The sequence below is a fragment of the Terrapene carolina genome, unplaced genomic scaffold (genome assembly GCF_002925995.2).
Source record: "Terrapene carolina triunguis isolate 2854851 unplaced genomic scaffold, T_m_triunguis-2.0 Scaffold210, whole genome shotgun sequence".
Classification (NCBI taxonomy): domain Eukaryota; kingdom Metazoa; phylum Chordata; order Testudines; family Emydidae; genus Terrapene; species Terrapene triunguis.
Window position 1 is genome coordinate 11,887,568 of NW_020664561.1, and position 26,755 is coordinate 11,914,322.

Sequence of the window (26,755 nt, forward strand, 5' to 3'; positions counted from 1 at the left end):
GCTTTGGCTGTATTACCCCTTGACAGTATAGCTGGGACTGCTATTTTTGACAATCTGTAGTTTTAATGTTTAAAGGAAAAAGTTCCTCATGGTACCATCCAGTGAATGGGCTACTCGCTGCCTGGTATTCTTGCCTGTTGCTATGGAGCCAGCTAAGACACTTTCTCCCACCCTTTTCAGCAGGGAGTCCTGCACTCCTTCAGCAGCCACAGATGACTCTCCTAGTGCAGACAAGGTTGTGTTGTCCATAAATGTGTGTGAGCAGGAGATGCAGACAGTCTGATGTGGGTTCTAATTTCTAGAGAATTTCTTCATTCTTCATGACACCTTTTTTGAAAGGGGACCTACAAGAATATCCCAGCTTCCAACATAATAGTCTGTGAAACTGTAGTGTGGTTTTTAACAGTGACTTAACTCCCTGCATGCTACATCTGGCAGTGTTCTCCTGAGTTATGTGCTTGGTCACTCTACAGTGATATGGGGGTTAAAAATACTACCAATTTCTGGTGGAGTGGTGAAGCAGCTTTTTTCCTCAAGCTGCTTGTCTGCTGAATGCCCTATTTGTCTTTGCCATTTAGAGCATTTGACGTATGTCTGCCGGATGATATTTTAACACTAGTAGATCACTTTTAAAGGATCACTGTTCAAAGCAATAGGCCCAGAGTTGAACTGCCTCTTAAAGAGAATCACTTTTAAATTCTCTGGAGTCTGAAATTTAAAATTCTTCCAATATGAAGGCAACAACATAAAGTAACATCTCAGTTGAATCATCACAATGACACAACCATGGCTGCTTTTGTTAGGGATGTGGGGGCACAAGCTTGTTTGCATGTCCTGCTCTGATCTTCGAACGGGAAGGCTAACTATCAACACTTAGTCATGTGTTCAGAGAGACTTCTGGCTTCCTAGCCTGAATAATATCACTTTTAATAAACTTTATTCAGTCAGTGTCTTCTCTAGTGGAAGTGATGTTTGCTTTTGCTCCCAATGGAGGTGTTATGCGGCTTTTACTACCTTAAACGTCTGTAGGGCTTCCTTTTCCTGTCCAAGCATCTTCTGCCTAGAAGGTCTTGAAATGAATATCAGAAAAAAACATGTTTTCTTCACTTTACTTAAGAATACGTAAAATACTTTGGAACACCAAGGGAAATTCCTTTGCCATCTCCCCTTCCCTGGGCACCAGAAGTGGAGTAGAGAACTTTGACATAGGAATGAATTTTTATACTTGATCAGAACAGAAATTATACACACTTCCACAGTCCTCCTTCCCAAATGGTTTCCCAACTCTCCTAAACAAATATCCATTGGCTTTATTAAACCATTTGTTAAACCTTTTCCCCCATGGTTGCCATTATTCTTGTTAAGACAAAGAAGGAATTTCCAAACCTTTCCATGCTATTCTGCAAGGGTGCCCTGTACCCATACTAAGTGGGGCAGCATTGAGTTCGCTCTTCATCCTAGCAACCAGTTTTCTTTTGTTTGCATGTTCTTCAGGACACACTGTGCCTTACTCACACCTTCTATTAACATCACAAGAGTTCCACAGCAATGATCTGTAATTTCACAGTCTTACTTGATGCCAGAGAATGAATAACTCTTAGAAGGAAAGGTGAATGCCTTTGCCTCGGAGAAGTCTCATTTCGCAATCTTGGTATTCTGGCTAGTGGGTGGTGAACACACAGTTTCATTATACGATGGGGTAACTAGAGTGGATTTGAAGGCTTTGCACAAGAGGGGAAGATGCGTCTATATGCATTTTGGTGCACTAATGTGGCCAAGTTTAGGATTTCAATGAGGCAAACAGTTTTGGTAAGCTTTAAAATGTTCTTGGCAATTGGGAACTCTCCTGACTTAAATTTTACTTACACACACACACAAAATGTCACATCAGCTTAATAAAGATTTACCTTTTTTGTAGGGCTGTCGATTAATCGCAGTTAACTCACGCAATTAACTCAAAAAATTAATCATGATTAATTGCAGTTTTAATTGAATAGAATAACAATTGAAATTTATAAAATTTTGGTTGTTTTTCTATATTTTCAAATATATTGATTTCAATTATAACACAATACAAAGTGTACAGTGCTCACTTTATATTTTTTATTACAAATATTTGCACTAAAAATCATAAACTAAAGAAATAGTATTTTTCAATTCACCTCATACAAGTACTGTAGAACAATCTTTTTATCGTGAAAGTGCAACTTATAAATGTAGATTTTTTTGTTTATTGAGTGCAGTTATGTAAGTCACAAGTCCACTCAGTCCTACTTCTTGTTCAGCTAATCTCTAAGACAAACAAGTTTGTTTACATTTGCAGGAGATAATACTGCCCATTTCTTATTTACAATGTCACCTGAAAGTGAGAACAGTTGTTTGCATGGTACTGCTGTATCCAGCGTTGCAAAATATTTATGTGCCAGATGCGCTAAAGATTCATATGCCCCTTCATGCTTCGGTCACCATTCCAGAGGATGTGCTTCCATGCTGATGACGCTCGTTTAAAAAAAAAAAAAAAAGCGTTAATTAAATTTGTGACTGAACTTCTTGGAGGAGAATTGTATGCCTCTTGGTCTGTTTTACCCACATTCTGCCGTATATTTCATGTTATAGTAGTCTCGGATGATGACCCAGCTCATGTTCGTTTTTAAGAACACTTTCACTGCAGATTTGATAAAACACAAAGTGTTACAAATGTGAGAATTCTAAAGATCGCTACAGCACTTGAAATCTGAAGTGCTTTCCAAAATCTGAGTGGGATGGGGTGTGGAGCATGCTTTCAGAAGTCTTAAAAGAGCAACACTGGTGCAGAAACTACAGAGCCTGAACCACCAAAAAAGAAAATCAACCTTCTGCTGTTGGCATCTGACTCCAATGATGAAAATGAATATGCGTTGGACTGCACTGCTTTGGCTCGTTATCAAGCAGAGCCCATCATCAGCATGGACGTATGTCCTGTGGAATGGTGGCTGAAGCGTGAAGGGACATATGAATCTTTAGCGAATCTGGCACGTAAAATATCTTGTGACGCCGGTTACAGCAGTGCCAAGTTCTCACTTTCAGGTATCGTAAATAAGAAGCTGGCAGCATTATCTCCTGAAAATGTAAACAAACTTGTTTGAAAGATTGGCTGAACAAGAAGTAGGACTGAGTGGACTTGTAGGCTCTAAAGTTTTACATTGTTTTATTTTTGAGTGCAGTTATTTTTTGTACATAATTCTACATTTGTAAGTTCAACTTCCATGATAAAGAGATTGCACTACAGTATTTGTATTAGTATTTTTCAATTCACCTATCTTGTTTTTTACAGTGCAAATATTTAGAATATAAAATAAAGTGTATTCTGTGTTGTAATTGAAATCAATATATTTGAAAATGTAGAAAACATCAGAAAATATTTAAATAAATGGTATTCTGTTATTGTTTAACTGAGTGATTAATCGTGATTAATTTTTTTAATAACTTGACAGCCCTATTTTTTTGCATATAGCGTGAGGGAGATGGGGAGCAAATTTCCTGCCACAGCTTAGCTTTGTGACATCATCAGAAAATATGGTGGTGATAGAGACTGATGGGCTACAGAAAGCCCTCTAGCTTACACAGCTTGTTGTGGAGTGAATTCGGGTCATGGGGAAATATGGCAGCAAACAAACTTGGGAGCAATTAAATATGAACATGGAACATAATCTTTTATTAGCTGTTAACCACACTTAACCCGTGTGCAGCTACAGCTTCAATGAGACACTACGTAACTGTATAAAAAGGGGTCAGTTTAGTAATCTCGAAGACCCTAATTCAGGAAAGCATTTAAGCATGTACTTAATGTGCATTCCTGAATCTTGGCTTAAAGCAGAGGACCCCAAATTGTGGGGTGCGACTGGGACCCGGGCCAGCCCCCATGGGGGGCAGGAAGTGAGTGCCACCCATCTCTGCTTCTGGCCCCAGCCCCCTTACTCCTGTTCATGCTGCCCCCTCCCCCACAAGCCGCAGACCCACTTCCGGGGGTGGAGGGAATAGGAGTAAGGGGGGGCACAACCCTGAAAAGTTTGGGGACCACTGGCCTAAAGTAAGATTCAATTGCTCATGGATGGAGCTGCACACAAGAAGACAACATGCACAGACTAATTACTGATTATCACTTTTTCAAATAATTTTTGAAAATGTAGAATTTAAACTAAACAGCAAATTCTTATCTATCTTAGGGTTTTATACTGCTACCCATCACCATAGTGTCTGTGTACTTTCCATGTAAAATCAATAGCAAAATCCTTAGCAGATTTTTTGTGGAGCCTCTGACACTACTCTTTTCTCAGTGTGAACTATTGTTGGAATCTAAACTTGGGTCTAAATTTTCAAATGCAGGAGCTTTGAGTTGGATCCCTAATTATAGATTTAGGCCCTAATAAGTCCATGTCTTTGAGGTGCCTAAATCCCACTGATTTGAATGAGAGTTGTGGATGCACAGCACTCTTGAAAATCAGGCATTCTTTATTTAGGTGCCTAAGTCTATGGTCTAAGATCTGAACACTTTGTCCTTTCCTAGACTGTAAACTCTAAGCAGGAGCAATGCACTCTTCTATCACTCGGTTAGCACTGCAATTGAGCACAGTGGCGCTTGGCTGATAGCTAAACAACTAAAGCTGTTAAGGCTGGAAAATATCACTGAAGTAAAAGTTACTGGCAACAGTTGAGAGCTAAGCTGTGAGGATGGAGGCCCACCTACCTCGAGGGTCTGGTCAGAGCAGTGGAAAGCCTGTTCTCTTCGCTCTGCTATCATTCAGTTTGTGATTGATGCTTTTTATGGCACAGCATGGCTCCCACAGAGACACTCTTTCCCCCTTTTGTTAGGGCTCAGGTTCCATGGTAAATAAGACAATTATTCAATGATCTGATTCTCTTGTCTAAAACTCTGTGGTGCATGTGACTGGAGATCTGACTAGCTCACTTAATTGTAATGTGTCTAAATAAATGGGCTTTGGGAAGCTATTAGCTGAGAATTCTGAACCTGAGACTTTGGGACCTAAAACACTGTCCTTTTAGTAAAAGAAACCAGTTCATATCTATCTAGTTTCTAACAAATGCTTCTCTTTATTTATTTTAAAGTTTGACTTTATTCAGGTTTTAGCCAAGGGCTTCAGCTTTGTCAGCAATCTGGATATGCACAGCAGAAGCCATTGAATCAAACTCTGCCAACCAATACCACACAATGACTGTTTCCTATTCTGCGTATAGGGGAAATCTCAGATACCATGGTGGAAAATGATCTGATTACCTCTGTTGAGCCTTCTTAGTTAAAACATTAAAGTGTATTTGGACTACAGAAGGAATCCTTTAGACAAATAATATAGAAATGAGTATTAACTATGGTTCAAAACTCAGTTTGAAGTCATGCTTCACATTTGGCAGTTAGAAACTGCAACAGACACTTTAAGTGTTTGAGAGAGTGCTTAATTTTCATATTTATAGATCCAGTTTTTCTGAACTAGTTGATTCACCACTGAGAGACCCAGCAACGTTGGGAGGAGGCAGGGGGTTGCTACCACAGCCACTTTATAGTCAGCTGACAGCTCCATAAGCAGACACAGAAATACTCAGTGTAGTGAGCAGGAGAGTGAGTAATAACTTAAACTCTGCTTGTTTGTTCCATGGCTTTAAAGTTTTTTAACCCCTTCACTTTTGGATCCATAGCAGCATTCCATTGACATGTAAGCACTCTGCTCCCTAGAGCACTGGCCTGGTTAAACCTAGCTTGTTCCTTTTTCCCCCTTGTTCGCTCTGGAACACTGATGCCTAATCATGAATTGCACCTGAGGGAACAGCAGGAGACTCCTGATGTCCCATTTAAAGAGATTCACACAGTAGGGGAGGGATGTAGTACTGAGATATACTGCATTTAAACATATTTTATTCTTTACTTCATAGTTTCTTTGCTTTCAGTAAATGTGTATTTACAGAAAGCTTTTTCCAATCACAGCTGCTTATTTCTTTGGTCCTACAGGGAAGTCATAATGCTGAATCTGTCACATTACAATTTTTTTCATGGCTATAAATAATATCCCTATTGAGCGATGCCTTTCTTCCAAGATTAAGCACAAGGAAGATCTTGTGTAAATGTAAATGATCAATAATGGCAAAGGGACTATTGATAGTTAATTGAGAAAATAAATATAATTTGTCTGCAGGGCCATAGAAATGGGGTGTTGAGGGACCACAGAGCTGGGGTTCTCATAGGTTGTGGATAGGAGAATATTGGGTGGCATGGGGATGGGGGGGCAGTATAAGGCTCGGTTATACCCCCTCCCCAAATCAGTGGGAGGGGGTTGGGAAATGTGAGAGGGGGCAGTCCACTGGAATGAGGAGTAGTGCCATAATGCACCCTGCCCTTGGAGCTGACACTTCTCTGGTGCAGTGCCAGGGTAAATTTTATTTGACTTTGGTAACCCTCATGAGGACTCTTTCCTTGTCCCGCATCCCTGGGAGGAGTGGTAAATACGCTGGAGGGTAGGGATAGGATACAGAGGGACCTAGACAAATTAGAGGATTGGGCCAAAAGAAACCTGATGAGGTTCAACAAGGACAAGTGCAGAGTCCTGCACTTAGGACGGAAGAATCCCATGTACTGTTACAGACGAGGGACCGAATGGCTAGGAAGCAGTTCTGCAGAAAAGGACCTAGGGGTTACAGTGGACGAGAAGCTGGATATGAGTCAACAGTGTGCCCTTGTTGCCAAGAAGGCTAACGACATTTTGGGCTGTATAAGTAGGGGCATTGCCAGCAGATCGAGGGAAGTGATCATTCCCTTCTATTCGACATTGGTGAGGCCTCATCTGGAGTACTGTGTCCAGTTTTGGGCCCCACACTACAAGGAGGATGTGGAAAAATTGGAAAGAGTCCAGCGGAGGGCAACAAAAATGATTAGGGGGCTGGAGCACATGACTTATGAGGAGAGGCTGAGGGAACTGGGATTGTTTAGTCTGCAGAAGAAAAGAATGAGGGGGGATTTGATAGCTGCTTTCAACTACCTGAAAGGGGGTTCCAAAGAGGATGGATCTACACTGTTCTCAGTGGTACCAGATGACAGAACAAGGAGTAATGGTCTCAAGTTGCAGTGGGGGAGGTTTAGGTTGGATATTAGGAAAAACTTTTTCACTAGGAGGGTGGTGAAGCACTGGAATGGGTTACCTAGGGAGGTGGTGGAATCTCCTTCCTTAGAGGTTTTTAAGGTCAGGCTTGACAAAGCCCTGGCTGGGATGATTTAGTTGGAAATTGGTCATGCTTTGAGCAGGGGGTTGGACTAGATGACCTCCTGAGGTCCCTTCCAACCCTAATACTCTATGATTCCTTGCTCCTTGGGGAATGGAGAAGGGGATGTAGTGTATTTTAAAGGACTATTCCTGCTTTCTGTAGCAGTAGGAATCCCATAACAACTCCTACGCTTCTGGCTTTGGTTCTGATACTTTGCTTTAGCATTCTGGTATCTACAGTGGTCTCAGCCATAATCCCTGCTCAACTAAATCCTCGTCTCACCCTCTGCTTTTAAAAGGATAAATCCAGATATCCTTTGTAAAATATTAAAAGCCCCTTTTTAATGAATGAGTGGAAGCAATTCCAAGGGCAATCAGCAACTTGGAACTATCGTCTCCAAGTGCTGGAGAAACTTCTTTGTTTGCTGGTTGCTGAGCAAATATTTTCAATAAGCTAAATATTAACAGTTACAATTTGTTTTGAGCAGAGCAGTGGACAGATCTTTGTTCCGAGTGGAGAGTAGGAGAATCGGAGACTCACCACCTCTTCAAGAAACAGGCAGAGCTGTCTTATAATTTGATTTTTTTTATTTTTTTTAGTGCACCATTATTTTCATACGATCACATCTCGACTCTTTCACAACTGAATGTCTAAGACTTAAGCAGAATGTACACTTAATTGACTGGGTTTATTTTCCTTTTTATTACACATTACTAGTCTCTAAGAATGCATCTCCCTAGATATGTGGTATTTTGGTAAAGAGGGCCCCCAAAGGGAAGAAAACGTGTACCCCTTTTCTGCTTTAGGATGTAAGAGAGGGCTTATTGCTTATTAGTATTTCATGTCTTGTCTAACCTGTCATCCATAGATTCCAAGAAAAGACAACTGGAGAACTAGTAGCATTATGGTATCATGAGGAACAAGGATGTATCATGAGCAATTTGGGTGGTGGTGTGGGGATGGAGAAGGAAGTTTTTAAAAAGCCTGTCCAACTCAAAACACCTGGAAAAATAACTGGGAGAAAATCTCTGTGTAAGATCCAAACGCGTGTAGCCCTACAAGAGTTCCAGTTGTTAGCTTCTCCAAAGAGTCCTTTGGTCTTCCCTTGTCTGTTTCTCTCTGTATTCCTGTTCTAAGGTAAAGAATCAGGAGAAACTTTCAGGCTTTCATTACACATCATAAAGAAGCAAAAAAGCATGCTCTTGACATTTACTGATCTCAGAGGTGAGCTGCAACAGAAAGTTGGTTACTCAACTTTCTCTTTCCTAGAGACCATGTGATAATGTCCCAGGTAAAAGCTGTACCTCTCAAAAGTACCAGCTGTGACATTGCAATTATCTAATTTATAGGGAATTTCAAGGTATCTTAGACAGGGAAAATAAGGAAGCTTAAAGAAAGATTATTAAATTTAAAAAATTCATCAGTGGAATGATTATCAGCTAGCTATTCCAGTGATAGAAAATAACAAAGTGGACATCAAATAATACCTAGACATTTTTCTTTACAAGACATTATCCTTGTGTGATTCTTCCTGGCAGCACCCCAAAATGGGGTGACTCGCAGGACACTCCTTATAACAACATAAGAATGGCCATACTGGGTCAGACCAAGGGTCCATCCTGTCTGCCGACAATGTCCAATGCCAGATGTCAGAGGGAGTGAACCTAACAGGGAATGATCAAGTGATCTCTCTCCTGCCATCCATCTCCACCCTCTGACAAACAGAGGCTAGGGACACCATTCCTTACCCATCCTGGCTAATAGCTATGAATAGACTTAACCTCCATGAATTTATCGAGTTCTCTTTTAAACCCTGTTATAGTCCTAGCCTTCACAACCTCCTCAGGCAAGGAGTTCCACAGGTTGACTGTGTGCTGTGTGAAGAAGAATTTCCTTTTATTTGTTTGCTGCCCATTAATTTCATTTAGTGGCCCCTAGTTCTTATATTTTGGGAACAAGTAAATAACTTTTCCTTATTCACTTTCTCCACACCACTCATGATTTTATATACTTCTATCCTATCCCCCCTTAGTCTCCTCTTTTCCAAGCTGAAAAGTCCTAGCCTCTTTAATCTCTCCTCATATGGGAATTGTTCCAAACCCCTAATCATTTTAGTTGCCCTTCTCTGAACCTTTTCTAATGCCAGTATATCTTTTTTGAGATTAGGCGACCACATCTGTATGCAGTATTCAAGATGTGGGCATACGGTGGATTTATATAAAGGCAATAAGATATTCTCCATCATATTCTCTATCCCTTTTTTTTAATGATTCCTAACATCCTGTTCGCTTTTTTTTGACTGCCGCTGCACACTGCGTGGATGTCTTCAGAGAACTATCCACAATGACTCCAAGATCTCTTTCCTGATTAGTTGTAGCTAAATTTAGCCCCCATCATATTGTATGTATAGTTGGGGTTATTTATTCCAATGTGCATTACTTTACATTTATCTACATTAAATTTCATTTGCCATTTTGTTGCCCAATCACTTAGTTTTGTGCAATCTTTCTGAAGTTCTTCACAGTCTGCTTTGGTCTTAACTATCTTGAGCAGTTTAGTATCATCTGCAAACTTTGCCCCCTCACTGTTTACCCCTTTCTCCAGATCATTTATGAATAAGTTGAATAGGATTGGTCCTAGGACTGACCCTTGGGGAACACAACTAGTTACCCCTCTCCATTCTGAAAATTTACCATTTATTCCTACCCTTTGTTCCCTATCTTTTAACCAGTTCTCAATACAGGAAAGGATCTTCTCTCTTATCCCATGACAACTTAATTTACGTAAGAGCCTTTGGTGAGGGACCTTGTCAAAGGCTTTCTGGAAATCTAAGTACACTATGTTCACTGGATCCCCCTCGTCCACATGTTTGTTGACCCCTTCGAAGAACTCTAATAGATTAGTAAGACATGATTTCCCTTTACAGAAACCATGTTGACTTTTGCCCAACAATTTATGTTCTTCTATGTGTCTGACAATTTTATTCTTTACTATTGTTTCAACTAATTTGCCCGGTACTGACGTTAGACTTACCGGTCTGTAATTGCCAGGATCACCTTTAGAGCCCTTTTTAAATATTGGCATTACATTAGCTATCTTCCAATCCAATTGGGTACAGAAGCTGATTTAAAGGACAGGTTACAAACTATATGCATTTCTGCAACTTCACATTTGAGTTCTTTCAGAACTCTTGGGTGAATGACATCTGGTCCCGGTGACTTGTTACTGTTAAGTTTATCAATTAATTCCAAAACCTCCTCTAATGACACGTCAATCTGTGACAATTCCTCAGATTTGTCACCTACAAAGGACGGCTCAGGTTTGGGAATCTCCCTAACATCCTCAGCCGTGAAGACTGACGCAAAGAATTCATTTAGTTTCTCCACAATTACTTTATCGTCTTTAAGTGCTCCTTTTGTATCTCGATCGTCCAGGGGCTCCACTGGTTGTTTAGCAGGCTTCCTGCTTCTGATATACTTAAAAAACAATTCATTACCTTTTGAGTTTTTGGCTAGCTTGAGTTTTTATTTAATTTAAAGCCCATCTTTTTGAAATCCGTTGCCTAGAAATGCTCATCTTATGCTGCAGAAGTTTAATCTTTGTAAAATTAGTTTCTGGGAAAATTCTGGGGTAGAGCATTGTTGTCTTACTAGTTAGCTTTCACCATCTTTCCTCCCCACCAGGCTGGTGTTTTGAGGAGCAACCCAACAGCAAGTATTTAACTTCAGACTATTGCCCAGGGGCCAGATGCTCAAATGGTGTACATCAATGTAGTTTTTCTAATGTGAGTCTAAGAATCTGGCCCCATATCTCTTGCAGTCTGTTTCTCATATTCTCTGGATTTTCGAGAATAATTAACTTTGCATGGCTCTCCGGTCTTCCTGAGGCTAATGTTTATGCTGTTGCTTTCATTTCAGGATATATATGTAATATGCTGGGGAAAACTTTCACCTACCACTGCTTCTGCCATATTTCTTCTGTGGGTGAAAAGAACACTTCACTATCCAGAACTGTCAATCTAGCACATACTAGCAGTAGTAGTTCTCTTTACACAATCAGTCTGAAGACAGCTACCATTTTACCATTTTAACTCCCTTGCAAATAAGCTGGACACTTCCCTTGCATTAGCACAATCTTCAAACTGTAGACTGCCTTATGGTGCGTTTCCTAGTACGTTACAAGCTGGAAAGCAATGTGCAACTAGGAAATGTGTTATGCAAACTGGTAATCTAGACAAGATAGGACTTCAGTTATAGCCACACTTTCACATTCTGAAAATTCACCTTTTTGAAGCTAAAACTTTGCTTGCTTTATGAAATTTTTTGAAAGGCTTTTAAGCAAAAATTCCTTCAGCTGTCATTGAAGCACTGTAATTGAGAATGTAACATTACAGCATAAGACCTCTTTTTGGTCATCCAAAGGACCTTTCAAAAATGCATCTAAACACCCTTTTGATAAACCATTGGACCCATAGTAGGCTTTTGCATGGAGAGGGAAGAATACAAATTGTCTACAATTTGTCAAATCACCTCTGAGCATGCCGTAATGGCATACCTAGTCCCCTTTGACAATACAGTGCAAGCATCTTGGCCTTTATGCAGGAATATTTTAATTGGAAACTAAATATCAAAAGTACAAGTGGCATAATCTTTCCACAGTGAAAATCAAAGGGCTTGGCCTTGCAAGATATTAAGAACCCTTAGTTCTTATTGACTCTAATGGGAATCGGAGGACTCAGTACTTCGGGGCCTATTTGTTTGATTTTTTTTCTCTGTTGCTGTTGTTTCATCTACTATTGCATTTTCACATGTTGCCCTGTAAACGTAGCCATGCAGAAAACTGCCTCTAGCCAAACAACGGCAGTAGCTCAGGTGTGAATTCCTTTCTTTTCTCTTCCCCATGTTCATTTTGTGAGGGTGTAAAATTCGAAGACTAGTTGGGACCATTTCATTGTTCATGTGAGAAATTAATGTGCAACTCTACCCCCTTAACCTCCCCAAAAAACTTACAAGGTTAAACATAAAAACTGTAGAAGCAAAAGGCACTGTCCTCATAGTGCAACATAGGCAATCTAGTGTTACATCATGTGTACCAATTCTTACGTTCTTGTTTTTAAATATGTAACATAATGTGTGAATGCAGGGCTTTTTTTCCAGGGATGGGAGGTTACATTTAACTTACTTGGTCCCACATCTTATGACGTACATACCACCCCTAATTTTTACTTTTCTCCTTCTTTAAACGTTATCGCCAGAATATCGGTAGCTTTCCTCTCTTCTGCATTGTATCAAAAGATGAATAAGCATTATTCAAAGCATGACTCATGGTAGCGTTTCACAGCTGATTTGACCCATCAAGGCATAGAAAATAATGTGACCCTATTTCCACTTTATCAGGAGTTGAAGCCGGCATTCATGAAGGAGGTGGACAGTCACTTTACAGAGTTTGTGAACCGTTTGATAGCAAAGTCTGTGCTTCTGGAATCCTCCACAGCAACATCCACCTTCCCTGTAGCTACCTGCTCAGAGAGAGACCTGCACAAAACCAAGTAAGCTGGTCCCTGGATGAGGTTAAGTTTCCTGCAACCTTTATAGTTTACAATTTTTTGTCTTTAATATTCTCCTTCTTCTTCACAGGGGCTTGAGAGCACCTCCAGAACATGGAAAGCTCTTTACTGCTAGGAGGTCCATCTTGGAGTGAGTACTTTAACTGCACTTGTTGTTTCTGAAGCATACTGGCTAAAAGTGCCTCACTTGGCCACCCTCGGTATCTTTACTTTGGGACCTCTTCTTTATTATAGTTGAGCCCTTTCTTTCTATGTCCGATTCCTGTTGAATATTTTTTTTCAGACATATATAGTTGCAAATGTCCATGGAGCTTTATCTCTAAGAAAATGGGTATTTGTTGAAAAGATAATGGTTCTCTGAAGCTACAAAGCGGTGTAGCTTGCTTGCCTGCCTTTCTCCTATGTAGAAGGTTCTGTAAACCTTTTCCCACGTGCCCTTGCCCACATGTGCTAGAAAGATGGTGACAGTGGGAGGCACTAGGAATAGCTGTAGCCCTGCTGGAGGGCTGCCACAGCACAACACTTGTTGGATCCTCAAATCTGAATTCCTTTGGGGAGAAACTGTTTATTGCTTGTATTCATTGCTTTTAATGGACCTGTCTCAGTTGTTGACTGCTGACAGTCCCCTTTGGATTCTTATGCAAGTCATTTAATCTTGTGACTAATTCTCCCTGTGTAAAAATAAGGTTGAGGATTACCTACCCCACCTTCAAAGAGAGAATTTTGAGATCTTCAGGTAGAAGTGCTAGATGAGAACCAGGTATCTTTTATTCACAAACATGAACTAATTCACACAACACCCCGGTGAGGTAGTTGTATCACCATACTCTTACAGATGGAAAAAGTGAGGAACGGAGCAGTGACTTAGTCATGTAGCAAGTCAGAACTATAACTCGGAGCTCTTGTCTCCCAGTTGTGCTGTACTTGTTGGGGCATGTTTCACATTGAAAGGAAACATTTGGAAGAGAAAAAGTACTATAGACACTATATGCTATTCATATGTGTGCTAATGATATTGCTCTTCATTTGGACCTCCTCCCCAGTGAGCTGTTTGAAGTGAACCACATCCGGACAATCTACCACATGTTCATCGCTCTCCTCATCCTCTTCATTCTCAGCACACTTGTAGTAGACTTTATTGATGAAGGAAGGTAAGAAAGTGTGTTGAAAGGGAAGCACTTACACATTGAAAATTGATAATTAAAAATTAGTGGTACATAAAGTTACAAAATCGGGGAACTCGTACTCCAAGTATAATGCTGTGTAGACAGGTCATAAAACTTGTAAATAGACTCAACAAGCTTTAAAATTGTGCTAGAATTTACATCCTAGACATAGGGCAATCACAGAAGGCATAGGGAGATAGTGAGCAATTTTGTCATATGGCTCATAGGCTTTGGGCACATATCCTAGAAATATTATATCCAATGTCATTGGGCTAGAGGCATGCGGTTCTTGAGAACTCAACATAAAGGTAGATGATAGCTTCTTTTCATTATGTTCTCAGAGCACCAGAATTATGAACTGGATGGGGGTGGTTCTTCATTTATGTCAAGTGAAGGGGACAGTATAGACAGTTTTGAAAAATGGCAAATACTTTGGCAGTCTTCTGTCCTGCATTAGTAGACTATACTGAACACACTTCTGGAGGACTGTATTGTTGCTAAATAGATGTAAATTAAGTTGTTCTAAATGAACCTTGAAGGTCCTGGAACAGACTCAGTTGTGCCTGTGTTTAGATGCTTGTAGCCAGTATTGAACATGCTTGAGAGAGAGTCTTCCTCTGACTTGTTGACGTTATTGCTTAAATTGTAGTTGTTTTTGGCAGCTATCCCTGTAGATTACAAGTGAAACTACATGTTTATCTTACTGATAAGACAATTTCCTTGTTTTTCATGTATCAGAACCAGTTGTGACATGACTTGATGTTAGTGTTTTTTTCATCTCTAATTGAGAGTTGGCACGTACAGTTCTGGATGAATGTAAACTGGCAGCATTTGGGTTTCCAAATGGAAGCTTAGCTTTGTTTCTCAATTGAAAGTGATGTGGGCAGCAGGGGAAGAATTGGATGGATCTACATTGGAGACTTGTCTTCCATACAGAGGAGCAGATTGTCTGTAATATTTTGTCATAATAGTATCTGCAGTAATATATATATATATATATATGTTTTACTGTCTTCCTAAATAGATCTGATAGTGTCTCAGGGTACAGTTTGTAATCCCAATATGAATCCGGATGGGAATGAATACATTTTAAGCTTTTGTGTACTTGTGGTATGTGTACCTGAGAGGTCGTCCTGAGCCGGCAGAGTTTTAAATCTATAGAGTGAAGGCCCTTCTGAGGTAGAAGGGCTAGAAATCTAAAACTTCTAAATCAGACTAGATTCTAAAGGAGGGGAAAACCATGAAGGACCAGTCACAATATTCATTTGTGCAGATTTTAACTGTTTCTTCATGATTCTAAAAATAATCAACCATGTTCTATAGCAAATCTACCTGGGATTTAATTCTACCTTTTTTTAACAAAGTAGATTTAATGCTAGATTTGTAAAGGTACTTGGGTATCTAGTGGGATTTTCAAAGGCATCTAGGTGTCCAACTCCTATTAAAATCAGTGGATATTAGGTGTACAGGTACTTTTGAAAATCCCCACTAGGTGCTTATCTGCATCTTTGGGTGCCTAAATATATTTAATAATCTGACCCTGAGTTCTTGTGAAACATGCTAAAGTGACATCTCCGGAGACTGAAATCCTGTTTATTCACTGAACAAGTACAGCCATGGAGTCATCAATAGAAACTTTTCTCACTTCCCAGTAAATGTTTCCTCCCTGTTTTGGAGGGACCCTCGCTAGAAGTGAGAGAAGTTCTGTTTCCGGGTCTCACTCTAGTATTGATTTAACAAAGCATGTAAGCACCCTTAAGTGCGTGCTTAAGCTCATCCATCTTCAGCAAAGAACTTAAGCATGCGCTTCCTTAAAACAGGCACTTAAGTCCCATTGAAGCCCATATGACTTAGGGTTAAGCATGTGCTTACACGTGTTGCTGAGTCAGATCTTAGTCTTTCAGCCAGTCAGTGTTGCCAACAAGAGTGTGGTTTGGTTTTGCACAATGCACTTGTCCATTAAGGAATTGAACTGAGATCACCTACCAGCTGTTGTCTGCTAATGTCGCTTTCTGTGACCACTGCAGAACTGGGTTGGAAGCTTTCATAAAAAGAGATAATGAACACCACATACCACTAATCTGGCTTTGTCTCATATCTGTTTCTTTTAGGCTGGTGCTTGAATTTGATCTTTTGGTCTTCGCTTTTGGCAAGTTTCCTGTTGTCATTTCCACCTGGCTCTGCATGTTTCTGTCCACGTTCATTTTACCCTATGGCCTCTTCCTGCAGTGGGCCCAGGGCCACTGTTGTTCCTCCCACCGGAAAATCCGCTCCCTCTTCTTCGGGATGCTCTTCATGCTCTTCCAAAGCATCGGGCTTGGGCTTGGGCCAACGTATGTTGCTGTGTCATATGCTCTACCTCCAGCCTCTCGGTTCGTTATAATACTTGAACAGGTGAGTCCCTGCATGGTGACTTTAGAGGCAGGACAGTAGATGGCTTTGCATGCTAGAGTGAAAATTTTGTCTAGGAAAGAACTTGCTGAAAAGCCTTTTTTTCTCCTCAAAAAGATATTGTAGTGCCTATCTCTGCATGTGAGATAATAACAATTTGTAACTAAGAGACCTCATTACTCTTGGCAACTAGTTCTGATTTTTAAAAAATAATATTTTCTATTTTATTAACAGGTTTTCAATAATTGTACCCTTTGCTGATTGAATTAAATTCAGTATCTGTTAATATGATACAATTGCACTAGACTATTGCATATATATATATTTAAATATCATCTGTTTGTAGACAAGGTGTACCCATGTGACTGCTAGAAGCAAGAGAGAAGTGGAAACACTTGAAATATTGCCAGTTCCCAGTATTGGCTGCTTTTGGAACAAAAGTAAAAATTTAAGGCCACTTGACCATTGTCTGTGATGTAAATTAATCTAGTTGCCACACAACAGATAAGGTGCAATACCCATAAAGAGGGCAGAACAAATCTGTGTAATTTCTCAAGCTTTAATTTTAGGTTGTCTTGCAACCTCACACTCATTTTACTTGCTGCTCTGTCAATGAAGAGCGTAGATGACATTAAATATATTCAAAAACGGTAGGGAATGGTTTTGAACGGTCTCCGTCTAAAATAGCCATTCACCTTCTTGGTGATTTTGACTTCTAATACTGTAGTTCTAAATTCAAGCAGTTTTTTGTGCCCTGTGCATCTAAATATGAAGAATACATATATCCTCATGTAAGATGTGCAGTATATAAAATATATGGCCATATTGACCCAAACAGCAAACGGTTTAATGTAGCAAACATTGCTTCTATGGCCCAAGTGATGCATGGCATTTGCTTCTTCGTAATACTCTGTGATATTCACAGAATAATCTTTCAGTTGTATCCCAAGTAGGAAGGTGGTAACTGTGCACAGTTACATTTTGAGGGAGCCAATCTTGAGTAGATTAAATATAATTAGAGTTAGAACAGTTCTAGCTTTTATAAAAGGGGGGTCAGATTTTTACTTTAAACTCCCATTAAACATGTTGTGCTGGCCTGACAGAGAATTTAAGATCCTTCTTGAACAATTATATTCATACATAAAAGAGAAGTGTACACCTCTATTGTGACCCAGAAATAGTTCTTAATAGCTATGTTTGACATTAGTTTGTTGCTGTATATTCACGTTTTGTGTTCTGAGTGTATTCACAACAGTCCTGATGTTTGTAATTCTAGAAGCAGTTGTCACTGTGAGCGTCTCAAAACAGGAGTCGCCAGGACTCAGAGAGCAAGTTTGAGGAGTATTAACTGCCAAGCAATTATCAGTTCCTGAGAGGAAATTGTGGGGGGCAAAAAACGTGAACTGAACAGTAGGCATAGAGCTCATGTGCTGGTGCCATCTTGCTTCAACTTGATCACTTAAAAAATGGAGCCGTATACTCAATAAATAATTCTAGATTGACAACAATAATCTCAGTGTTGAGAACAGCTGGGGTATCGAAAGGATGTGATTCATTGCTTCAGTCTAGATTGTGTTCGGTTAACCTAACTAACATTTTATTGGTTTCCATGTCATACGGCACATGCACTGGACTGGAGCTCATTTTAATTTCCACCTAAATTACAAAACCGTTTGGATTTTTTTGGAGGTGCAGAGGGGGCAAGTACCACTACTATCTGCATACCTGCCCCTTCTGGTACTCTGAGTGTTTAGTTGAGAGGTGAACCTATAGGGGGAACAGTACATACCTTTTAAAAAAGGAGAAGGTGAAAAGAGACTAATACGCTGAAAGCGTTACCCAGATGCATCACTCTGTCCCACTGGAGTGCAGAGGCTGAGGAAGTTGAATTGTGGAAAATGGGATTTTGGACACACTCTTGTTTTACAGGTTCGTCTAATTATGAAGGCTTATTCATTCATTAGGGAGAATGTTCCTCGGGTCCTGTCTTCAGCCAAGGAGAAGTCAAGTGAGTAACTTACCCCTGCTTCCACTAGACGTTTGTGGATAATTTGTTTTACTCTTTGCTTCCTGAGTCCTCCTTCCTCTAGGGGTGAAATTCACCCATATACATATGGTCAGCCCAAGACTTCTGTGCACCATTTATACTCTCAGATGTAAGTGGGTCTTTAATGTGGCTAGAGAGGTGCCTGGGCTGTGTGGTGGCCCTCTGCATAGAAGTGAATTTCACCCAGGGTGACTGAGTTATTACAAAGAAGAAGAATTAGAACTAGTTTTAGAGAGACAGTAAGTTGGCCAAGACATCTAGGGGTTTTCTACGTGCTTTTAGTGCCAGGGGATCTTGCTACCACTGGGACATCCACAAGAAATGGTAGAGGGGACTTCGGTGTAATGCTTCAATCCAAAGGACAGCACCTCTAAGAGGGCAGTAACCCATCTAGAACTGCACAGTAAAGTTAGCATGGAATAAGAGCCCAGATGTTGGTGTGGGACTTGGTCTGCCGACATTCTGGCCCTGAGGTACACATGATATCAGTAATCATGACACACCGGCAGTACCTCCTTTAAAAATGCGACTGTGTGTAATGACTGCCAATTTAACAACATTGTGCACTGAGTGGCTGCGCTGGTTTCTCTGAACTACATGTCCCAAGCAGAATTCCTGCTAATTACTAATCTGTTTTCCCTCTGTTCTTTTTCTGGCAATCTAAGGATTCTGACTCCTTTACTAAAGTCTTCAGGGTGATGGCTAGTGAGGAGGCCTAGGTTAAGTAGGCAGAAGGCTAGTAAGGGAAGCACCATGCCTTCAGTGTGCTGAATGCTTCACTACCAAATACTCTTTTTTGCTCTTTCAGGCACCGTCCCAGTTCCCCAAGTTACCCAGTATCTGTACTTCCTCTTTGCTCCCACCCTCATCTACAGGGACAACTATCCGAGGTAATGTCAACAACACTGATATCTTTATGTAGTATTCTAAAAGTCTGAGCTGATGTTTAATGACTCCGAAGTGGGAACTACCCCCACTTTACTGAGGTACAGAGAGATAAGGTGAGTTTCTGCAGGTCCTATGCCAAACTACTGGCAGGGCTGGAAATAGCACCCCAATGGCTTGACTCGGACCCGCCCTCTGCTAACCAATCTCTAGGTATTTTAGGAGCTTTTCTGAAAAACTGTCTAGAGTTAGATCTAGGAATGAAACAACCAGATGCTGAATGTCTTTAGAAAGAAAGGGAACTGTGAAGACTAGTCCCTTAGATTTTAGTTAAATTTGAGTATCTGCCATAATATGGAGTTGTTAAGCAGCTCCATCTCTTGGATTTGAGGAGGAACTACAGGTACTTCTTAAATACACTTAGCCCAGGAGTTCTCAAACTTTCGTAGTATGGGGCCCATTTTAGTGGCACTGTCTAGTAGACTAACTCTCCTCCCGTTCACAATCGTGCAGACTACTATCTCCTTATGTGATTGCTGTAGTTGCCATAGACATATGCAATTTCTTACATGAGAAAGTAATATATTTTGCTGTCTTAATGCACTTTACAGCTGGCAATAAGGAGGAGTCATGAGCTTTCTATAGACCATCAATATTCCACAGACTAAACCACTAATTTAAACTTTAATTTAGTTCTGTGCTCAAGGGATGGGATGGTTACAGAATACGGTTATACTGGGTGAGATCCTTGCTTCCCCAAAGGAAGAGTTTGTTAGATGTAATATTGTGCTTTTTCTCTTTGTAGGAATCCCATGATAAGATGGGGTTATGTAGCTACCAAGTTTGCACAGGTGAGTCTAGTTTAATTTTTGATCATCTTAATACATGTCCAGAGAATTCTCAGACTCTATCAGATGGAATTGTCGGGCACTTCCTGCTTGAGGCCTCAACTTATGTGAATTATTCAGCAATCAGCTTCACCGGAAAAATACAGAAGCCCTTCTAGCGATGGAAGAAAAGAAAACTCTCTTTGATCCCTGCTATTATATTAATATTTGTACCCTGAAATATTTTGTCAGATACTCGTCTAACTCCTTTTTAAGAAAAAATATTTCTACTAGTTGCTTCCTTCAGTGAGTTGACTCAATATTTTATCCACCCTCTGATGAAATTCTGTCATAATTTCAGTTAGGGATTAACTTTTCCTTAGCTTTGATTCACGACCATTGGCTTTTATATTGATGCAGAGGGCAATAGAAACACCAGTATGCATTTTACCAATATACTGTGGATACTGGAGAAGGGCTAATTACCTTGCACAACAAAGAATTGATCTGAGCCTTTGCCTTAGTTTTGAACCACACCCTTTTTGGAAAAGGTGGTTTACCACTTCAAGTGCTCCAGACAGAAACACAAGTGCCAGTATATCTCTTGAGATCTCCAGCTCTCTTTTGAAGACTTGAGGTTTTGATAGTTCAAGCCAAGCTTTTGGATGCTTATCTGAACATTAAACTTCGTTACTTGTTTTATCATTTTAATGGCCGTACCTTATCAAAGTAAATAACTTTTAGTTAGTTAGTTCAACTGAGATTGGTGCAGAGGACACTTACACTTCTGTATTCTCATCTCACTTTTTCTCTAAACCTAGCACTTATCAAGATTTTGTGAGTTTGGAAAGGCAGTGTGTGTATGTTTGTGGGGACAGTGACAAGAAACTGCTTCCTTTGCCCCATGTGCTTCAATGAGCACAGTCGTTCATTGTTTCTTGCTGTAGTCCAAAGAAACTTCCAGGTCAAGTTTTATTGGACCCTCCGCGTGGTGTGACCTGGAATTCTGCCACTTCACAAGGAATCCTTCTTTGCATCTAAATGGCACTAACAAAGGGGCCCAGCTCCCTCTTGATAGGCTGTTCTTGATGTGGAAGGAAAGGGGTGAAAAAACATGTACTCTAGTTGCGGTATGGTATGTGCGTTTATAATGGGGCTTAGGTGAGCTGAAAAGCCGATTATAAAGTGAGTCAGGGTGTTCATCCAGTCAAATTACTGTATTGACAGAACTTCCCTGTCTTAAAACTTTGAATAGGGAGTTGCCTGATGAACCAAAACCAGGTTCTTGAATGGCCTGGCCTGTTGTAAATCTTCTCAGATGGAAGAGAAATGAAGATTATAATATATATGAAGTAATTATCATAATATATAATGTGTGCTCAGCTCTGTCTCAATGTCTTGGTTAGATCCAAATTGTGAGATTTCTCACTTGTATTTTGGGCATCAGCATAAAACTACTCAGCTTCATCATCTTCTAGCACTGTATTAGAACTGCTCAGAGCTGCCACATCAGTAGGTGGACTTGGAGAAATTTATAAAGCTACTCTGGCAGAACAGTGACAATGCACTGACATTACCACATCAGCTATCTGGGAACAATGCTCCAACATTAATTGAAAACAAAAAATTAGAATACTGTGGGAGTTTCATTAATATTGTCTCTAATCCAAAAAGTCTGTGAGTGGTGGGAAGTTCGGGGTGGTGCCATTGTTTCTCTCCCTTCTGTAGAGAGTTGCGATGTTACAGATGTTGTGCATTAATTTTTCTTATGGAGTGTGACTGCTCTTGTGCTGCAGGTGATTGGTTCGCTTTTTTATGCCTACTACATCTTTGTGCGACTCTGCATCCCTCCATTTCGGAACATAAGTCAGGAACCCTTCAATCTGCGAGGGCTGGTCCTCTGCATTTTCAATTCCATCCTGCCAGGTGAGACCCAGGTGGCTGTGCAACATTACAACCTTCCTCCATTTCCCACCCAGGCTAGACTTGTAAAAGGAGGGTTCAGAGAAGGTGCCAAACTCCTGCTCACAGGATTTGTTTTTTTCATAGGGAGGGGAGAATTGGTCGCTATAGCAGATATGGTTGCCCTGCAGTGCACCTATCCTGTGATAACTAAGAAGATAACTTGCTGTTCTGTTGTTAAATAAGACTTTCTCCATGAAAGTTCAGCAATGAGATATTATAGCTTGAGGGCACGAGAGATTCAAACAGAACTTCAAATTTTAATTCTGGCTCCTTTGTCAACAGTCTCTGCACCATAGAGCAGCCTTTGTGTGTCCTGTGTGGTGAGGTACCCTTTAAAAATGATAGTTATAGATTGAGTAATACAAAATCTGGTTCCTCCTGTTAAACCTGTTTGCAGCAGATACAGTTTGATGGCTGTGTTTATGTATCCCTAGTCACAGATGAGTAAACAACAGATGTTGTGAAATGAGTCTGGGTTTTTTTTGTTCTGTATCCCCAGGCGTTCTGATTCTCTTCTTGGTCTTCTTTGCATTCCTTCACTGCTGGCTTAATGCATTTGCTGAGATGCTGCGCTTTGCAGACAGAATGTTCTACAAGGTAACAAGGTCTTTCTTCTGCAATGTCTGTAGATGTTGCTGCTGTTCTCCTCAGATGCTATCTTTGTTAATCAATCCTAAATGAAATGATTTTAGTTTTATGAAGTTCCTAGAATTGCTTTCTCCAAATGAAATAGGGGCAGGAGAGGAAAAGAACTTCAGAAAGCTCTGCTGCATGAGGCATCCTAGCAGCAGAAATGCTACTGATGTTCATTGTAGGGGAAATTCCTTCTCCAAAGTCCCCCTAGATCAGGATTGAGGCATCCCAGTGGGGTATTGTGGAGGAAACTTGGCCTGCCAATGCCTGTATTACCTCTCTGTGAGTAAACAGGACTGTTCAGCCACCAGAACTGTCAAATCTTTTCATTAGCATGACCATAATTTAAATTTTTCATTCTGTTTGACCACTGCAGTTCCATAGAACTCAGTTATTGGAGTAACTGTCATACCCCTGAAAGATAAAGATGCTACAAATGCCATAACCTGTGAAATCTTGCAATGCAACTTGTTAAATTAACTGGGATGATAGATTGTGTGGCTAGAACAACTAGTCTCCTCAAACATTTTCAAACTTAGTTTTCAAAAAAGAGTTAATGGAAGACCTGTCACTAACGCCAACTATGTGCCCTCTTCTCCCCTTTAACTGTGTGTTTCAGGATTGGTGGAACTCCACATCGTATGCAAACTATTACCGAACATGGAATGTGGTGGTACATGACTGGCTGTATTACTACGCTTACAGGGACTTTCTGTGGGTGAGCAGCAAGCAGACTTGGTCCTCATTCTTTACCTCTCTTTGAAACACTATGGCGTCTTTTTCTAAAAACGTAAGGGGGTGGGTGTAAGAGGGGAGCTAACACCATTCCTCGTGAGAAAATAAGTAGTAGTTTGCATTGCTAGAGTCCTCATTGGCTTTGGAAGGGCACTGATGTGGAGAAGCGCTCTGGAATAGCTTTCATCCAGCAAGGTTATTTCTGCAATTATGCAGAAATCACTGAAGAGGATGACAAAGGAGGAAAATGTGGTGAAGTGTGAATTAATGTAGTGGTGTAGGAATGGAATCCATATTAGAACTTTGTAAATTGTTTTGAATAAATGAATGTCCAGTAAAAGCTTCTCCCTATTTCTATGCCAATTTTATGGAAGCCAATGTCTTACCCTGTAGAGGTGCAAAGAGGCCTTGCTTTTTGATTGATCCGATGACTAACAAAAAGAGTCAGTGACTGACAAACTGGTGATCTGCTGACCTTTGAGGGGGAGATCACAAAGCCTTTCCTGCAGGATGGGAGGGGAGACTTAGGGTAAAAATTTAACAATAGACAAACTAGTAACCTGATTGTGAAACGCTGCTTCATAGTGCATTCAGGGATGTGAATGACCAAATTCAGTGTCTTGGTATGGGCAGCCACTTATGCATGTTAGGAGAACCATTGAGTTCACTGATCTACTCACATGCATAAAGTGCAGGACTGGGGCCTAATCTAACGCTTTAATGAAAGGTAACAACTGAATCTAATAGTATGTTGGTTCACAGAACTGTTATATTCTGGCATGGTAATATGTTATTTGAATAGAAGAGCGTTGGTGTGTTTTTATATTTCATGTGCATTCTCGGGAAATGAGAAGCAGAGTAAAAATCCCCCAAAGAATAGACACTTTCCTTAATCTAAGGAATCTGTAATGTATATGGCATTTTAAAGCTCCTCGTGCATAGCGGGCAGACCCTAACTAGTCCATTAAAATTACTTTAAATGTATTAACCTCTAGTGTAAAATAGAATAAAGTACAACAGAACAGCTCTGTATTTGATATCTTCCCCCCACCCCTCTTCCCATCACCAGTTCTTTGGTAAGAAGTTCAAAGCTGCTGCTATGCTGTCTGTCTTTGCTGTCTCAGCTGCCGTACACGAGTATGTCCTGGGAGTCTGCTTTGGTTATTTTTATCCAGTCCTCTTCTGCCTCTTCATGTGCTTTGGAAGTAAGTCACCAGGAAAGCATTTGGTAAAAAATAAAATATACAGCTGGGGTAAAGTCCAGAGATTAAAATGGTGATCAGGCTCTGTTGGGCTAGTTGCTATTCAAACACTTGCAGAAATGTTTCCTGTAGAAGAGTTTCAGCTGGAGAACCAAATCCTGCAAACACATGTGTCCAAGGAGTCACATTAAAGAGTTACTTATGTGTTTTCAGGATTGGGGTCTAAGGAGGCAAGGAATATAAGGGTGAGGGAAATTGTATTGCTATACAACTAGCCATATACATATTCCCATGTATATAAAACATACCAAGTTAATGTATATAAAATTGGGCAGTGAATTTATAATAACATAACTTTTCCCTTTAGCCAGCCCCTCAAGGATGAGTTACCACACTTCTGCCCAGTAGCCAATATTTTTATTTTTAAAGCCATAGCCTGAGGGAGTAGTTGCTCAGTTTTTATCTTGCTACAGTGACTGATGTGTATAGGTGTAGCCTTCCAGCATTGAGTTGGAGGATGGCATCTTCCCTTTCCCCTGCCTCTTTTTGTGGGAGCATGAGTACAAACGTGTTTACTTTGTGGGTGGTAATTGTTATGGAGCAGGCACAGTGCAGATGTTCACAGCTGCCTCCCATCCCCTGCTCTGCCAGCGTTCTTCACTCCTCTGCTGTAGCACACTACCACTCCCGTTCTAAACTGAGGCTGCCAGATGGACCTGGTAGTCTTGTAGGGAATAAACCTGCCAATGTGATACATATCACTTGTGAAAGAAGATAATGAGCATGCTTTCCTGTGCTGTATGGACTTTTCCCATAATGTGCCATCAATACAGTGGAGATGGAAAGCAGACCGATGATCAAACTAATTTAGTGGAAATGAAAGGAGAATGCGAGACTTATTGGCTCTTAATGTGGGTTAAAACCTGAGCTTGCAGATGTCCTGAATAGCGCACCTTGATGACTTCCTATTTCCTCTTCCAGTGGTTTTCAACTTCATTCTTAATGACCGTCGGAAAGGGCCCATTTGGAATGTGATCATGTGGACCTCTCTCTTCCTGGGCCAGGGTGTCATAATTTGCCTTTACAGTCAGGAGTGGTATGCACATCAGTATTGCCCCCTGAAAAATGTGAGTGATTAACCTTTGATTCTGGAATAACTAAGTGTACAGACAATGAGAAGGGACAAGCCTGGCTTGTGTAAAGGACAAAAGATTAGTGAGAGTCAGCCTTATGGGGAAAAGGGCGAGAAATTCTAATATGGTAGAGGAGAGCAGGAATGGACTGATGTGGCATAATCTGGAAAATGGGGTTTGATGATGTAAAGAAGTTGGTTTCTATTTCACTCTTACTGTTTTTAAACTTACGACATGAGCCCAATAACAAAAAAAAGTTTGTACAGAATAGTACAAAATTTGAAACATTACTCTTACATGATTACTGACCTCTGAGATCATTTTGGAGAAGGGCTGACTCTACTAACAGAAATTAGAGAAGGTCTCTGGCTGACAAAAACTCAAGTATCTAGTATTTTACTGCCCATTGTTCACCATCTCTCCCCCTCCCCCTCCACACATACACACGTTTTCAGTTTTACTTTGTAGGGTCACTTCTTTAAAGAAGTTTAAACGGTACATTTTATTTCACCCTGACTGTCAGTTTTCAAGTAGTGGGCTTATGTCCTTTAAGCTCAGAGCACTTTAATCCGTTCAGGCAATATGTACTAGTATTACAGTGCAGGGGAGGCAGCATGCTCAGCCTCCAGGATGAGGAGAAACAGTTGTGGGATTTTGGTTTTTTTGTTTTGTTTTTGTGTTTTGGGGTGGCGTTTTTTGTCTTGTGGGTTGTTGTGGTTTTTGCATTGGTTGGGTCTGTAGGGAATTTTCCCTTGCCTTCAGCAGTGGCAGTTGTAAAATAGGGAAAATAGAAACATGGTTATAAAGTCAAACATAGACAACTTTGCTCCTAAACACAAACCCTTCAGTGTTTGAGTAGTCTTGATAGCTCAACCTGTCTTGCATAGCACCTTGAAAAGGCATTCAAACCTATTCAGCAAGGTTTTACCTGAAGCCCATTCTAAGTGGGCTCAGAAT

General features: G+C 40.5%; 1 protein-coding gene across 4 annotated transcripts in view; it reads left to right on the forward strand.

The window, feature by feature from the left end:
* LOC112105862 (sterol O-acyltransferase 1) overlaps positions 1–26,755 on the forward strand; it is a 56,605-nt gene that overhangs the window by 24,235 nt on the left and 5,615 nt on the right. For all 4 annotated transcript variants that reach the window (XM_026655377.1, XM_026655378.1, XM_024198847.2 and 1 more), the window contains exons 4-15: positions 12,645–12,796; positions 12,885–12,944; positions 13,858–13,965; positions 16,092–16,374; positions 18,301–18,379; positions 19,227–19,308; positions 20,109–20,154; positions 21,927–22,056; positions 22,595–22,692; positions 23,348–23,446; positions 24,533–24,668; positions 25,647–25,792. In XM_026655377.1, the coding sequence (XP_026511162.1) occupies positions 12,645–12,796; positions 12,885–12,944; positions 13,858–13,965; positions 16,092–16,374; positions 18,301–18,379; positions 19,227–19,308; positions 20,109–20,154; positions 21,927–22,056; positions 22,595–22,692; positions 23,348–23,446; positions 24,533–24,668; positions 25,647–25,792 (1,419 nt within the window). The remainder of the gene's footprint in view (positions 1–12,644; positions 12,797–12,884; positions 12,945–13,857; positions 13,966–16,091; positions 16,375–18,300; positions 18,380–19,226; positions 19,309–20,108; positions 20,155–21,926; positions 22,057–22,594; positions 22,693–23,347; positions 23,447–24,532; positions 24,669–25,646; positions 25,793–26,755) is intronic.